The 15,309-nt window shown below is 40.5% G+C and overlaps 1 protein-coding gene across 8 annotated transcripts in view; it reads left to right on the top strand.

Annotated features, from left to right (window-relative positions):
• Nucleotides 1–15,309, top strand: part of LOC122564798 (regulator of G protein signaling 3) — a 289,256-nt gene that overhangs the window by 92,870 nt on the left and 181,077 nt on the right. For all 8 annotated transcript variants that reach the window (XM_043720037.2, XM_043720031.2, XM_043720035.2 and 5 more), the window contains one exon: nt 6,796–6,863. In XM_043720037.2, coding sequence (XP_043575972.2) covers nt 6,796–6,863 — 68 coding nt within the window. The remainder of the gene's footprint in view (nt 1–6,795; nt 6,864–15,309) is intronic.

Genomic DNA, 15,309 nt, shown 5'->3' with positions numbered 1-15,309 from the left:
GGGCAGTTAGAGATGGGCAATAAATGCTGGCCTAGCCAGCGATGTCCTCATCCCCTGAATAAATAAAAAAACTCTCTAAATATTAATTTAGCCAAATGACCAAGTTAGAAACTGGTTGCCACCAGGAAGGAATGATTGTGGTCAGTCAGGGGATCTTGGTACAGTCAGTTTGCACTCCTTTCAAGGATTTGGCAATGGTTAATCATTTGTTTCGGCTACTTAGGATCAGAGTAATTGTTTGACTACAATCTGGGGAGTGGACAGTAGTCCAAGGAATCATGTATCATCAGTGGATGATCTATAAATGCAGTGGTCAGGTGTCTAGTCAGTCATGTCTAGGGCCAGTTTGTCAAAGGTGGTCAGAGTTCTAGGGCAAGTACAGTGCTGGAGTTCGGTCCATCACTAGCTCAGGAGGGTGTAATAGAGTTTGTGGTGGGAGAGAAGGGATCAGTGTTAAAAGGATTCAGGAAGTCAGCACTGGGGGAGGAAAACAGGCACTTGTAAAGTTGGGATGAGGATGGTGATAGCAAGAGATAGGGGGAATAGCATCACAGGGCAATGTAGGCTGTTTGGGGAAGAGAGTAATTGTTGGCAGTAACCACCAAATGGTGCCCAAAAAGGAGGCAAGGTGGAAGTAATTAAAGTGTAATGTCAGGGTTTAGGGACAGGGAAGACCGAGGTGGAGTTCAGTGTGATGGGGTCTCCACATGTAGTGATGGATGGAAATGGGCTATCAGTAGAATGGGATAACAGAAGCATGGAGGCTCTGGAGTACCTGACAGCCAAGTAGAGTGCAGTGCTGAACGCGTCAAATGAAAGCTGCATTTCGTACCATCACTTTTGTTCTGCACATTTGAAATAGTGAGTGGAGTCAGGATCACTTTTGGCAGTAAAGCACTGGATCAATTTCTGCTTGTCAATATGACATTGAAAGGATAAATACATGAAGCAGCCATTTGCATATGGGCACTACATGCCAGACAGAAGTTAATTGACTTGATTATAATGTTTTATTTCCCTTTTTGTACACTGACAAGCTACAGGACATGAGGGAAAGGGTAGCACTGACTTAAGTGTTTAAACAGGATGTAGCTATGGACATGTAAGGTTTGTGGAGTGGTTTTTTACTACTAGCTATTGGAGAGAGTGCAGTTGTAAATACCATGGAGTGTCAGCCACGTCGTCTGTGCTGTGAGCAACGTGGCTTTGCAGCTGCTGTGCCATTATGCGACCAGCGAGAAACAGTTGTCAACACTTGTCCAAATGTGAAACAGCCATATAAATATTGGTGTGGGCATGGGGGGGTGCTGGCCTTTCAGCGGGTATCAGCTGTTCTGGGAACTGGGCATGTTAAGGTGTATTAGGAATCTAATGTGAGAACCACCATAGTGATTGGGTAGTTAGTTGAAGTGGTGAGTTTGGTAAGGTATGGAGAGAAATCTCACTGCGCATCACAGCAAGAATCCTTCCAAATAAGCAACTCGTGCTTAAGTCAAAGAATCTAAGATTCTGTCCATAGTTCTTAAATCATGCTGATCCCTATATGGTATACGGCGTGTTGTTCATTGTGCATATGGATAATGTTCCCTCCCTGGGAACTGTCATTCCCATGTCCTTTTTTTAAAATTACCTGTTACCTGATGATCCACTTCTCTTGTGTTGCTGTGGCCTCAGGGTCTGGTTGATCTGTTGCTGTGCAGGTGGTGAGTTGCCATCTTCCTGATCGATGAGGAACAGCTTTTTCTCATTGTATGGCTTGCAGTTATGACAATATATCATTCACTTGCACCGTATAATTGAGCTGACACCTGTTTCATGCAGGTCCCAAGGTATGACCTAGGGATGACTGTTTTTGACAAAGTTGAAGGTTTGTACCCTGAGTGGCTCTTCTGTGTTCAATTCTGACAATGGCTTAATAGTATTAGAGTCATAGAGATGTACAGCATAGAAACAGACCCTTCGGTCCAACCTGTCCACGCCGACCAGATATCCCAACCCAATCTAGTCCCATCTGCCAGCACCCGGCCCATATCCCTCCAAACCCTTCCTATTCATATACCCATCCAAATGCCTCTTAAATGTTGCAATTGTACCAGCCTCCACCACCCTCCTCTGGCAGCTCATTCCATACTCGTACCACCCTCTGCGTGAAAAGGTTGCCCCTCAGGTCTCTTTTATACCTTTCCCTCTCACCCTAAGACTATGCCCTTTAGTTCTGGACTCCCTGACCCCAGGGAACAGACTTTGCCTATTTATCCTACCCATGCCCCTCATAATTTTGTAAACCTCTATAAGGTCACCCCCTCAGCCTCCGACGCTCCAGGGAAAACAGCCCCAGCCTGTTCAGCCTCTCCATGTAGCTCAGATCCTCCAACCCTGGCAACATCCTTGTAAATCTTTTCTGAACACTTTCAAGTTTCACAACATCTTTCCGATAGGAAGGAGAGCAGAATTGCACGCAATATTCCAACAGTGGCCTCGCCATTGTCCTGTACAGCCACAACATGACCTCCCAACTCCTGTACTCAATACTCTGACCAATAAAGGAAAGCATACCAAACGCCATCTTCACTATCCTATCTACCTGTGACTCCACTTTCAAGGAGCTATGGACCTGCACTCCAAGATCTTTGTTCAGCAACACTCCCTAGGAACTTACCATCAAGTGTATAGATCCTGCTAAGATTTGCTTTCCTAAAATGCAGCACCTCGCTTTTATCTGAATTAAACTCCATCTGCCACTTCTCAGCCCATTGGCCCATCTGATCCAGATCCTGTTGTAATCTGAGGTAACCCTCTTCGCTGTCCAATACACCTCCAATTTTGGTGTCATCTGCAACTGTACCTCTTATGATTGCACCCAACTCATTTATGTAAATGACAAAAAGTAGAGGGCTCAGCACCAATCCTTGTGGCACTCCACTGGTCACAGGCCTCCAGTCTGGAAACAACCCTCTACCACCACCCTCGGTCTTCTACCTTTGAGCCAGTTCTGTATCCAAATGGCTAGTTCTACCTGTATTCCATGAGATCTAACCTTGCTAATCAGTCTCCCATGGGCACCTTGTTGAACGTCTTACTGAAGTCCATATAGATCACATCTACTGCTCTGCCCTCATCAATCCTCTTTGTTACTTCTTCAAAAAACTCAGTCAAGTTTGTGAGACATGATTTCCCACGCACAAAGCCATGTTGACTATCCCGAATCAGTCCTTGCCTTTCCAAATACATGTACATCCTGTCCCTCAGGATTCCCTCCAACAACTTGCCCACCACCGAGGTCAGGCTCACCGGTCTATAGTTCCGTGGCTTGTCTTTACCACCCTTCTTAAACAGTGATACCATGTTTGCCAACCTCCAGTCTTCTGGCACCTCATCTGTGACTATCGATGATACAAATATCTCAGCAAGAGGCCCAGCAATCACTTCCAAGCTTCCCACAGAGTTCTCAGGTACACCTGATCAGGTCCTGGGGATTTATCCACCTTTAACCATTTCAAGACATCCAGCACTTCCTCCTCTGTAATCTGAACATTTTGCAAGATGTCACCATCTATTTCCCTACAGTCTATATCTTCCATATCCTTTTCCACAGTAAATACTGATGCAAAATATTCACTTAGTATCTCCCCCATTTTCTCTGGCTGTACGCAAAGGCCGCCTTGCTGATCTTTGAGGGGCCCTATTCTCTCCCTAGTTACCCTTTTGTCCTTAATATATTTGTAAAAACCCTTTGGATTCTCCTTAATTCTATTTGCCAAAGCTATCTCATGTCCCTGTTTTGCCCTCCTGATTTCCCTCTTTAGTATACTCGTTTTTTATACTCTTCTAAGGATTCACTTGATCTATCCTGTCTGTACCTGACATATGCTTCCTTCTTTTTCTTAACCAAACCCTCAATTTCTTTAGTCATCCAGCATTCCCTATACTTACCATCCTTCCCTTTCACCCTGACAGTAATATGCTTCCTCTGGATTCTTATCTCATTTCTGAAGGCTTCCCATTTTCCAGCCATCCCTTTACCTGCGAACATCTGCCTCCTATCAGCTTTTGAAAGTTCTTGCCTAATACCGTCAAAATTGGCCTTTCTCCAATTTAGAACTTCAACTTTTAGATCTGGTCTATCCTTTTCCATCATTATTTTAAAACGAATAGAATTATGGTCGCTGGCCCCAAAGTGCTCCCCCACTGACCCCTCAGTCACCTGCCCTGCTTTACTTCCCAAGAGTAGGTCAAGTTTTGCACCTTCTTTAGTAGGTACATCCACCTGCTGAATCAGAAAATTGTCTTGTACATACTTAAGTAATTCTTCTCCATCTAAATCTTTAACTCTATGGCAGTCCCAGTTGATGTTTGGAAAGTTAAAATCCCCTACCATAACTACCCTATTATTCTTACAGATAGCTGAGATCTCCTTACAAGTTTGTTTCTCAATTTCCCTCTGACTATAGGGGGGGGGGTCTATAATACAATCCCTTTCTTATTTCTCAGTTCCACCCAAATAACTTCCCTGGATGTGTTTCCGGGAATATCCTCCCTCAGCACAGCTGTAATGCTATCCCTTATCAAAAATGCCACTCCCCCTCCTCTCTTTGCCTCCCTTTCTATCCTTCCTGTATCATTTGTATCTTGGAACATTAAGCTGCCAGTCCTGCCCATCCCTGAGCCATGTTTCCGTAATTGCTATGATATCCCAGTCCCATGTTCCTAACCATGTCCTGAGTTCATCTGCCTTCCCTGTTAGGCCCCTTGCATTGAAATAATGCAGTTTAATTTATTAGTCCTACCTTGTCCCTACCTGCCCTGACTGTATGACTCACTTCTGTTCTCAGCTGTACCCGTCTCAGATCGATCTCTTTCCTCACCATCTCCCTGGGTCCCACCCCCTTACCTTACTAGTTTAAATCCTCCCAAGCAGTTCTAGCAAATTTCCCTGCCAGTATATTAGTCCCCTTCCAATTTAGTATTCTCAAAACAAAATTAGGTTTTCTGCACTTTTTTGTTACACATAACTGTTATTGCTTCTGGCTTCAGTAGCTTGTGCCTGTGGAAGAGTACCTTGGGTATAGCCTGAAATTTAATCTTTGTACTGGACTGCTCCATGAATTCAGTAGTTATTTTTCTCCACTCAGGAATTGTCTTATATACATATGTGCTGAATTAACTCTTTTTAAACTATTTATTTTGCAATTTTCACTGCTGCATCAGCCTTTCAGTTTGATTGGGATAGTGTGGTGCAGCAACTTGTGAACTGAAGCCACGTTTGCTCATCACAATGTCGAGAATGCTGGACTGAATGTAATATACCTTTCGGCATTCGACAATTAGTCTTTCAAAACCAAATGAGTTCTTCAGGAATAACTATAACTTTAATGCATAATTTAAAACTTGTACCTGATGCAAGAAGCTGTGCCTTTTTCAAGGCCTTTTAAAGTCAGGGTAATAGTCATGAAACTGGAAGTTCTTAGAACGCTGGGACAGCAATAGTATACTGTACGGATAGAATCATATGTGCCCAGCAACTCTGTTGTACCCATTTACACGACAAGGGAGCTGGTGGCGCTGGTGTTACATGGCATTAGATTGAAGAGGGAACGAGGGATAGGTGAGTGATGGCAGGACAAGTGGTGCAGTGTAGTAGCAGTAGAGGGGAAAGGACTGGCAGGAAGAGTGGGTTCTGGTGGTCAGATGCCTTGAACAGCTGTTGGGAACTTTGGAACAAAGTTCCTAAAAAAAGGTCCCATGTGCTCCTTGCATGCAAGTCTCCGATCTGCTGGGATTAACAGCAGTAGATGAATGTGGCTTTGAAGTGGAACTGTTAGGCAGTGCTTTATTGTGATAGGTGGGGACCTGTAGCCTCCCACTTCTCTGCAATTCACCTACTTAAATATCCTCTACCACCAAAGGAGGGGGCACAACTACAAATTGAGGGTGATAGATTTAAGACAGATGTCAGAGGCAGGTTCTTTACGCAGAGAGTGGCAAGGGCGTGGAATGCCCTACTTAGTGTAGTCAACTCAGCCACATTAGGGAGATTTAAACAATCCTTAGATAAGCACATGGATGATTTTGGGAAAGTGTAGGGGGACAAGCTGAGAATAGTTCACAGGTCGGCGCAACATTGCAGGCCGAATGGTCTGTTCTGCGCTGTATTGTTCTATGTTCTAAACTCCCAATCTGGGGAAGGCACAAGATTCTCCTCATTGTCTTTAATTACTGAAAAACATTAAATCTTGTCTTTATTTTTAAAATCAACTGACCTGTTTTCTAAGGGTTGTGAAATTGCAGTCATGTATCTGTAAATTTCTGAGGATTTCTGCAGCCTTTTTGATTGTCAGCATCAACTGAGAAAATTATAAACGATACGAGGGAAATGCAGAAGCACGTTTTGAGTTGGATGATCAGCCTTGATCATCAGGAAAGGTGGAGCAGGCTCAAAAGGCTGAGTAGTCTACTCTTGTTCCAATGTTTCTATGACACTTCTCTGATTTGAAACAACTGATCACTTTTACATGTTAATTTATTCGTGTTCAACCTTTTCAACACATTATTGAGGGGTAAAGACAAAAGGCAAAGGGGAATTGCAAACCTTAGTGTTGTTTGAGAAAATCTACAATACTGAAAGTCTAGTGAAGTTTTTTTAAATGACATATATTTACACTGTTGTTGATTTGAAAGATTTCACAAAAGTGGATAGGGATTTGAGCACAAGAACACATTGGATTACGGAAAGGACTTTTACTTTCGCTACAGGACAAAGTTAACGAATGATCAAAAACCTTTTGTTTATTTCAGGAGTTGCCATGAAAAGTAATGCAGTCGCAAATGAAAACAGAGACATTGAGAATATACTGCCATTGAAGGTATGCTTATATCTATTAGTGAAACTTTGAAATGCTTCCTGAAATTTCAGCTTCAACAGTTATGAATAAAATTGAAAATTTAATGTTTTGTACAGCCATTTTGATGTTTCCTAACACTTAAATGTTTGCTTTCTATTCTTAGAACTCTACTGATCGTCTTTGAATTTTTGAGATCCTTTGCTTTCATAATTATGTTATATTATTTTGAAACTTTTAATTTAAATCTCAATACTCTTTTAATGGTATTGTCTCTCTGACATATGAAATGAGAGAGAGATTCAGAGCAGATATAGCAGCACAAAACTAGGCATCGAGCATGAGAAATATCTACCATTGGATAGGATGCTCACTTTTAGATTATTGTTTTTGTTTATTTTTCCAAACCTTGCCGCTGCTCATTGCTGATTCCTTCAGTGCAGCCAAAACTAGCAGAATAGAGTCTTACAAAGCCTGGAAAATCTCTGCCGATAGTGAGGTCAAGACCAAACTTAAGGGAGCCATCAATCATTCTACCAGGAGGGTGCACGCTGCTGCTGACATTTCATGGAACTATGCAGAGCTTGGCAAGCCCAGAGGTGGAGTTGAAGGGAAGAGAGAAACCCAAGTCTCCCAGGGATTGATAGGCTTCCAGAGAGTTTGGAGAGGAAGCAATAGATTCTATGGGATTCGGCAGACCTAGCAGGTTGCGCAAATGTGGACTGATGGAAGGTAGTGGTAGGTAAGGAGGGGGAATGATCTGCAGAATTCAACTTCTTGCAATTTGGTGAGCTCGAGATGGGAAGAGGCAGCAGTAGAGCCTGAGTCTTTGTGGAGTAAAAATGCTATAATTGTATGATTTCCATGTCACCAGCATTTTTAGATGTTTCTTCTACTTGAACCATTCATGTGGCACCATAGGCCTTCAGTAACAAACAGTATTACACCAGAAATATTTCCCTCATCGTCCAGTGATTCCCTCGCTATATATTTTACTATCAAGCTGGCGGGACCAACTTATTTCATTGCTAAGTGTAGAACAGCCTGTCAGGAGCAGCAGCAAGCATACCTGAAAATGAGTTATCAACCTAATGAAGGTACAATACAGGAGTTGACAGCATGCTCAACATCAAAAGCAGCCTGCTATTGACAGACCTAAGCAGTCAACAACAAGTATATCAGACCACAGCTCTGCATTTCCCTCTCAAGATGTCAAAGCACATTGCAGTTCCTTCATGATTGCTGGTTCAAAATCTTGGAATTGCCTACATAAGAACACCTTTGAGCTAGCTATGCTATTTGTACCTGTTGGTGAATATGTGCACCACTAGCTTCTCGAAGGCAATTAGTAATGACAAATAATGTTGTAAGTGTCCTTATTTGAAGAGCAAATGGAAAAAAAAATCAACCTTTTCACATTAACGTTGGCTTAGTATTCTTATCACTTGTGCCTTGGAAGAATATCTCACTTAATTGAAAATTTTAATATCTAAATTTCATCTTTTCAGTTTTCTGTAAGAAGACTACATGTTACAAATCCTTTGGAGACAAATAACTTTTTTAAAACCACATGGTGACTCAGTAGTTCAGTGATTATCACCATTGCCTCATGGCACCAAGGACCATCAATTCCATCCTCTGGCATCGGTGTGTGTGGAGTTTGCATGTCACCATGTAAAATTGGCCATGCTAAATTGTCCTGTAGTGTCCAGGGATGTGTCTATTACGTGGATCAAACATTGGAAAATGCTGGGTTACAGGGCAAGGGTGGGGGTGGGTGTGGTGGTCTGGGTGGGATACTTTTCGTAGGGTCATTGTGGATTTGATTGGTTGAATGGTCTACTTTCACACTGTAAGAGTTTTATGATTCTATGATTTGAGTACTCCGTGTCTGCCTTAAAGGAACCATACAATAAGATTTCAAGTTTTAAAACTTTTACTGGGAGAAACTAAAACCAACATCAGCTAAATAACATTTAGTAGACAAATAATTTACTAAACAACTGAAAAATAGACTTTTATCATGATTATATTGTTATATGTACTTTGTAATGAAAGCTAAGCTGATTTTTTTTTAAAAATGGACACTATATCCAATGACAGCCTTTTGAATTCATTGTGAGGAAAAGGCAGACTAGTGTGTTATCTCCACATTAATCACAAATGAAGACATTTCAAATTCAATAAATCTTTAGACTTGCAACAAATCCTATAAAATTGTGAACATTCAAAGCTTCTGAGAAAACGATTGATTGGAAGGATATCTACATTGTACTGACATTGATTTATGAAGTAATGTATGACAATTAACAGATGTCATTTTAAGTTTTGATCTGTAAAAGAAAAGCATTTAAACAGAACTGTAGAAATTAAGGAAATGAATCAATGAACATTAGTTTGTGAAATTCAGTTACCCTGCACTTTGATGCGGTGAGAATACAAACTTCATGCTGTCTCCTTATCTCGACAATTTCAGCATGCTATCCAGCATGGAATGTATTGCTGAATGGGTGCATGCTGAAAATTGGGTCCAATAAAGTACACAACCACTAAATTCTTGGATCCTGGCTTTAAAGATCTGGCAGCAGTGTTGCAAGAAGTTTAATAACATCACACAAGAGGTTGATTGCTAAATGCATCTATAAATTATATCTCCTGCCATTGTTCCAGTAATATGTCATGCTCAGTTGATCAAATCACCATAATTGTCTATCAACATATTTAGGAATCAGCCATTAAGACTAGCATTCAGGTACTCCACCTGACCAATAAGCACTACCAATACTTCCTGCTTACCAGACACACTAACTATTATCTTGAACATTCAGCTACTTAGCAATGACAGTTCCCCTCCAAGCCACTTGCCATCCTTACTTGGAAATATATCACTGTTCCTTCAGGTGAGACTGGTGAAAAATCCTGGAATTCTCTCCTTAACAGTGTGTGGGACTACCTATAGCACGTGTACTGCAGCAGAAGACAATACACCACCACCTTCTCAAGGGAAATTGGGGACGGGGATTAAACGCTGGCCCAGCCAGTGACATCCATGTTACATGAGTGAATTTTTAAAAATCCCATTTCTCCCACATCCTGCAGTTGACAAGATCTACAGCCTGTATGTTTTGTGACCATGTGTCTTTTCCTCCTGCCTTACCTCTTGCCTCAACCGATCCTTTCTGTATTTCAGCATTGAGATACTGAGCTGCTGCCTGCCTAGCTACTCCTGTCTCATCTTACTGAACAGCTAGCTAGTCAGCCAAGTCTGCAGCCACTCATCTCAAAGTGGTACAGTTTGAAGCTGAGCCATAAAGTGCAAGTAATGTTTGAGCTTTTCCTGCAAGCCTATCTGCTGCCCCTCTCAATGAAAGTTAGCAGCCTTCTGTTGTATTTCTACATGAAGCATTGCAAGCTGAAGTGGCTATTCTAAGTCTCCAAGGGAATTCACAAAGGTGAATAGTTTAGTTTTGAATGTATTATTGAAATTATTGTTGAATGAAGTTGTAATGGAATTCTTTTAATTTGAGTTTTATTTCTGAAGTTTGACTAAGAAGACGTTGCGAATGCGCATAGCTGGTATATTCACTTTGACAGGAATGAATGATGGAGAACTGTGATGTTTGAATGATATTTTGGGGAATCCAGAGTCTCATTATCACTCATAGAAATTTCTTTAGAGAGATTCCTCCTCCACCACCCCCCAAACCTTCTCCTTGCACACTGCCATCTCTACTGCCTGTGTTTCATTTTGGAATTGTGTTTCAGCCCAAGAGGGACTGCAACTAAAATCCCTATTGTTGAAACAGACTTTTTCCTGACAGGCATGCAAATTTTTATAAACTTGCAAAGATCTGGGACTAGTTCCTTTTGAAAATTCAAAATCTTTCCAAAAATCCTTCAATGAATGATCAACACTGCATTTTCACGAGGTCTGCAACTGGATAAGTGTGTTAAAACCTTTTCAATCCACTTTCAATCACCTCATTTGAGTCATCTCAGCTGTCACTTTAAACAATATTTCTTCAGGGATTCAGTGGTTGGTGTGCTCCTAAAATAGCTGAATCTGTGCATTTAAAACCAGGCCTGAACACAACCTACTTGGTTCAAAATGACTGGAATTGTGCATTAAATCAATATTAAATGCTATAGAACATCACAAACTGTTCTGCTTCCATCTGGTATACGCACAGAATATACCTTGCTTTTGCAGTATCAGTAAGGCCAAATGTGAGCCATGCCAAAGTGACTGGAAACATTTTGACTGCCATTATTTAATTTGATTTTATTCTGTAATTCTGGCAACAGTAAAGGTAAAATTGCCATAGATGTACTAGACCTTAGGACGCTCCCATTGGGGAGAGATGACTGGTGGTGGTTTAACCTAGGGACCATCATGCCTTAGGCATGAGAAGATGTAGAGAAGGAGAGTCCTTTGTGCAAACCTCAGCCTGTAAGAGAATTGGACCATGCTGTTGGCATCACTCCGCATCACAAATCAGCCATCCAGCCAACTGAGCAGATCAACCCTCACAAGTAGTATCTCTGCAGATGCCCATTTTTGTGGCCTTGATTTGTCCATGAAGGCATAGATGATTGAAGTGAAGACATAATACATGTCATCTGAATTAAATGCCTGTTGGAACATTATGCACAATTTTGGCAGCCCATGATACAGAATAGTCCAGCTCATTTTACTGGTATTATTTAATGGGATGTGACGTAAAAGATATTAGGTGAGTTTTGTGTAGTTGGAACGTTTTTCCACCCAGGATTGAGAAGGTCGAAGGGTAATCTGACCAAGGTTTTCAAGATCATGAAATTTCTATAATAGTGTTTAATTGTTTCTACTGGTAGCTGAGGTTTCTAACAAGGACACAACTTTCAAGACAGTCATAAAAATAATTGGAAGTTTAGAAACAATTTTTATCTGAAGCATTGTGAGAATATCAAGTGATCGGTTACAAACTGTTGAAGCATTTCTTATACTCTTTAATGAATGCATTAAATAATTACTTGGGGGGAAAAACAGAATTCACTAGGATAAGATTAGACTAATAGTGTTGAAGACATAATGTGCTAACTGGTCTCTTTCTGGATTTTTAAATATAAATATACAGACTAAAACAATTTAAAAATGTCCCTGTTTTCTTTGTGATGTCTATACTTTATTCTGGAGGAAGGAAAATTTTACATGACATAAATGGTGAAGTCTTTTTGTTTGTATGAACGGTCCCTATTGCATTTTATTAATGGCTGTTCTATGAAAAAAAATATTTTGCTTGTGATTAATGTGCAAGACAAAGATGGGAAATAATAAAGTAAACATTAGTGTTGAAATAGGAAGTTTGACTCAACAGTGTTTATAGTCTGTCCATGTCAGAACTAAGTTCTCTTGTGCAACACTATTTATACTTAAGATTTTTTATAACGTTACTTGGAGAATTTCCATTTTAAAAAGTTACCAGAGGTATTAATCATTTTAGTTATTGTTTAACTTGCAGTTGCTGGTAACTAGTGATACAATATTCATTAATGCTTCTAGATTTTTTTGCTTGGTCCTTAGTTATGTAAATAAAGTAACATTGAACCGTGGGGAAATAAAGGATTTTTAAGTATATTAGAATATTAAATGTTTCACCGACAATCAGAAGAAAAGGGTTTCCTCCAGTTATACTCAAGTCTCTTTCTACCCAAAGTTTTGACAAAGTCCACTAGCTATTAGTGACATTGTACCGAGTACAGCATCGGTTTCTATGTAATCCTCAGTTATTTTTTTCCTATTTACCAATGTCTGCATTGTCCTATGATAAATATTTCTCATCAGTATGTAAGCATGTTTCAAGAAGTAGACTGCAAAGATTAGGAAGAGCCAAGGGAATACTCATACTTCATAGAAACCAACTGGACGTTCTTGCTGAGTGAAATTTTCAGGAAACCTTCTGGCTTATCGTTCAGAGACATGCAGTGGAGCAGAGGTTTGGGAGGTGAAAGGTTGCTTCCTGTGATTCTTCTAAATCTGAGTTCCCATGGGTGGTTATGCCAACTAAAGTACAGCCCACTATGAACCATTTATGTCAGTGACACACAGCTTTGGGAAATGTTATGTGTCCACCAATTCATTGTATAAATGAAGCAATGAATTTATTTAATGGGATATGTAAGATGTGTTTCAGTGTTTGAAGGAGATGAGTCTCAAAGAGACTGTTGTATAGAAATTAGAACTTATAACACTAACGAAAATTGTACACCCCGTCGAAAGAAGAACTATTGAGATTGAACAATGCAAGCAATTGGGCAACAGGTATAGAATATATGAACTCCGTAGCATGTATTGCATTCAGTTTTCAAAGAAACGTTTATTAATTTTGTTTGTTTTGCAGTATTCTGAATTCAAGTAACAGTTTGAGTACCTGTGGCTTTTACTGTCTTAATTCTCTTGTTATAAATCAGTTTTAAAATTAAGTAATATGTGTAAATAACTTTAAAGTATAAATCATAAATCATTTTTAACTCTGCTTTAAATATTGTGGCTTTTTTTGAAGTTCAGAATTTTTGCTACAATGCTAGAAAGATCAGGAACTTGCTAATCTGGAAGTTATGGTAAAAGTAATCATGTACTTTGGTTAAATTTCAACTTCTGGAAGATCTTAGATATTAAATACCATTTTGGGTCTATAAAATGTAAACTAGAATTAACCTAATTTAATATAATCTTTCAAGATCCATATAAGGTACATATAAATCAAGTAACTTCATAAAGTTGCATTTTTTTAAAATTTGATGTACGTCAATTTATTAGCTTTTAAATCCAATCTGGCCATTTAGATATGGTTTATAAGGGTATATTGGGATTAGATATATTACAACAAATGAGCAACTGCTGACCGAGGAGAAGGAGGGACTTTTTGGACTTGAGATCCAGATCCCAGCGGAGGCAGGACAGCAGCTCCTTTTTATAATAAGAAGGACACTTTCTAAGTGTGAAAGTTTGGAGCAGTTACTGGTTAATCAGTTGTATGTGAGTGCTAAGCTATAGTCATAATCTTGAGCGCATGCAACTATCCACATGCATTGACCACTTGACAATTTTTTAACAGTGATACAGCAATGGGTACATGGAAACCACAGGGAAGTTTGAATAGGAGCTCTACATGCTGCAGGCCTTGAAAGTAGTCCTTTCCCATGATGCTTAGGCCATAGAGATCTGGGTTTCAGAATGGTAGAGGCAATCTGTCCTACTTCATTGATCTCATCGATTCCATTCAGACTACTGAAATGCTGATCAGTGATCATTTAAAGTGAGCTCCAGCAGCAGGGGAGCTGTTGATGAAACAAAAACAGAAATTGCTGGAAAAGCTCAGCAGGTCTGGCATAATCTGTAGATAGAAATCAGTTAACGTTTCAGGTCTAGTGACCATTCCTCAGAACTTATAGTAGTCGGAAAAAAGTTTTTTTTTAATGCAGAAGATGGAGTGTAAGGAGGGGGTTAGGAGTAAATGATAAGTGGAGATAGAGAGAGAGAGAGAGAGAGAGAGAGAAGAACAGTTGGACAGATGAAGGAGTGGATCACGGTCAGCCCAGGAGAATGAATGGCTGCTAATGGGACAATTAGTGGCTAACAATTAGTTGTTTGTAAGAGCAGACCATGTGATAACAAGGCAAAAGTGAAGACTGCAGATGCTGGAAACCAGAGTTTAGATCAGAGTGGTGCTGGAAACGCACAGCAGGTCAGACAGCATCCAAGGAGCAGGAAAATCCACAAATGGATTCTTGATGAAGGGCTTTTGCCCGAAATGTGGATTTTCCAGCACCACTCTGATCTAAACACCTGTGATAGCAAGGCCTGGTGTGTGGGGTTTGGACATAGGAGAAGATGCCTCAGACCCTAAAATTGTTGAAAGTTGTAGAGTTCCCAAATGGAAAATGAGGTGCTCATAGACTCATGGGGATATACAGCACGGAAACAGACTATTCGGTCCAACTCGCCCATGCCGACCAGATATCCCAACCTAATCTAGTCCCACCTGCTAGCACCTGGCCCATATCGCTCCAAACCGTTCCTATTCATATACCCATCCAAATGCATTTTAAATGTTGCAATTGTACCAGCCTCCACCACTTCCTCTGGCAGCTCATCCCATACACGTACCTTTCCCTCTCACCCTAAACCTATGCCCTCTAGTTCTGGACTCCCCCACCCCAGGGAAAAGACATTGTCTATTTATCATATCCATGCTCCTCATGATTTTCTAAACCTGTAAGGTCACCCCTCAGCCTCCGATGCTCCAGAGAAAACAGCCCCAGCCTGTTCAGTCTCTCCCTAAAGCTCAAATCCTCCAACCCTGACAACATCCTTTTAAATCTTTTCTGAACCCTTTCAAGTTTCACAACATCTTTCCGATAGGAAGGAGAGCAAAATTGCACCCAATATTCCAAAAGTGGCCTAACCAATGTCCTGTACAGCCACAAC

The sequence above is a fragment of the Chiloscyllium plagiosum genome, unplaced genomic scaffold, assembly GCF_037043375.1.
Source record: "Chiloscyllium plagiosum isolate Xiang-an unplaced genomic scaffold, Cpla_swu_hap1 HiC_scaffold_21, whole genome shotgun sequence".
NCBI classification, from domain to species: Eukaryota; Metazoa; Chordata; class Chondrichthyes; order Orectolobiformes; family Hemiscylliidae; genus Chiloscyllium; species Chiloscyllium plagiosum.
Note: the sequence above shows the minus strand (reverse complement) of the source record. Positions and strands in the feature narration are given on the sequence as shown.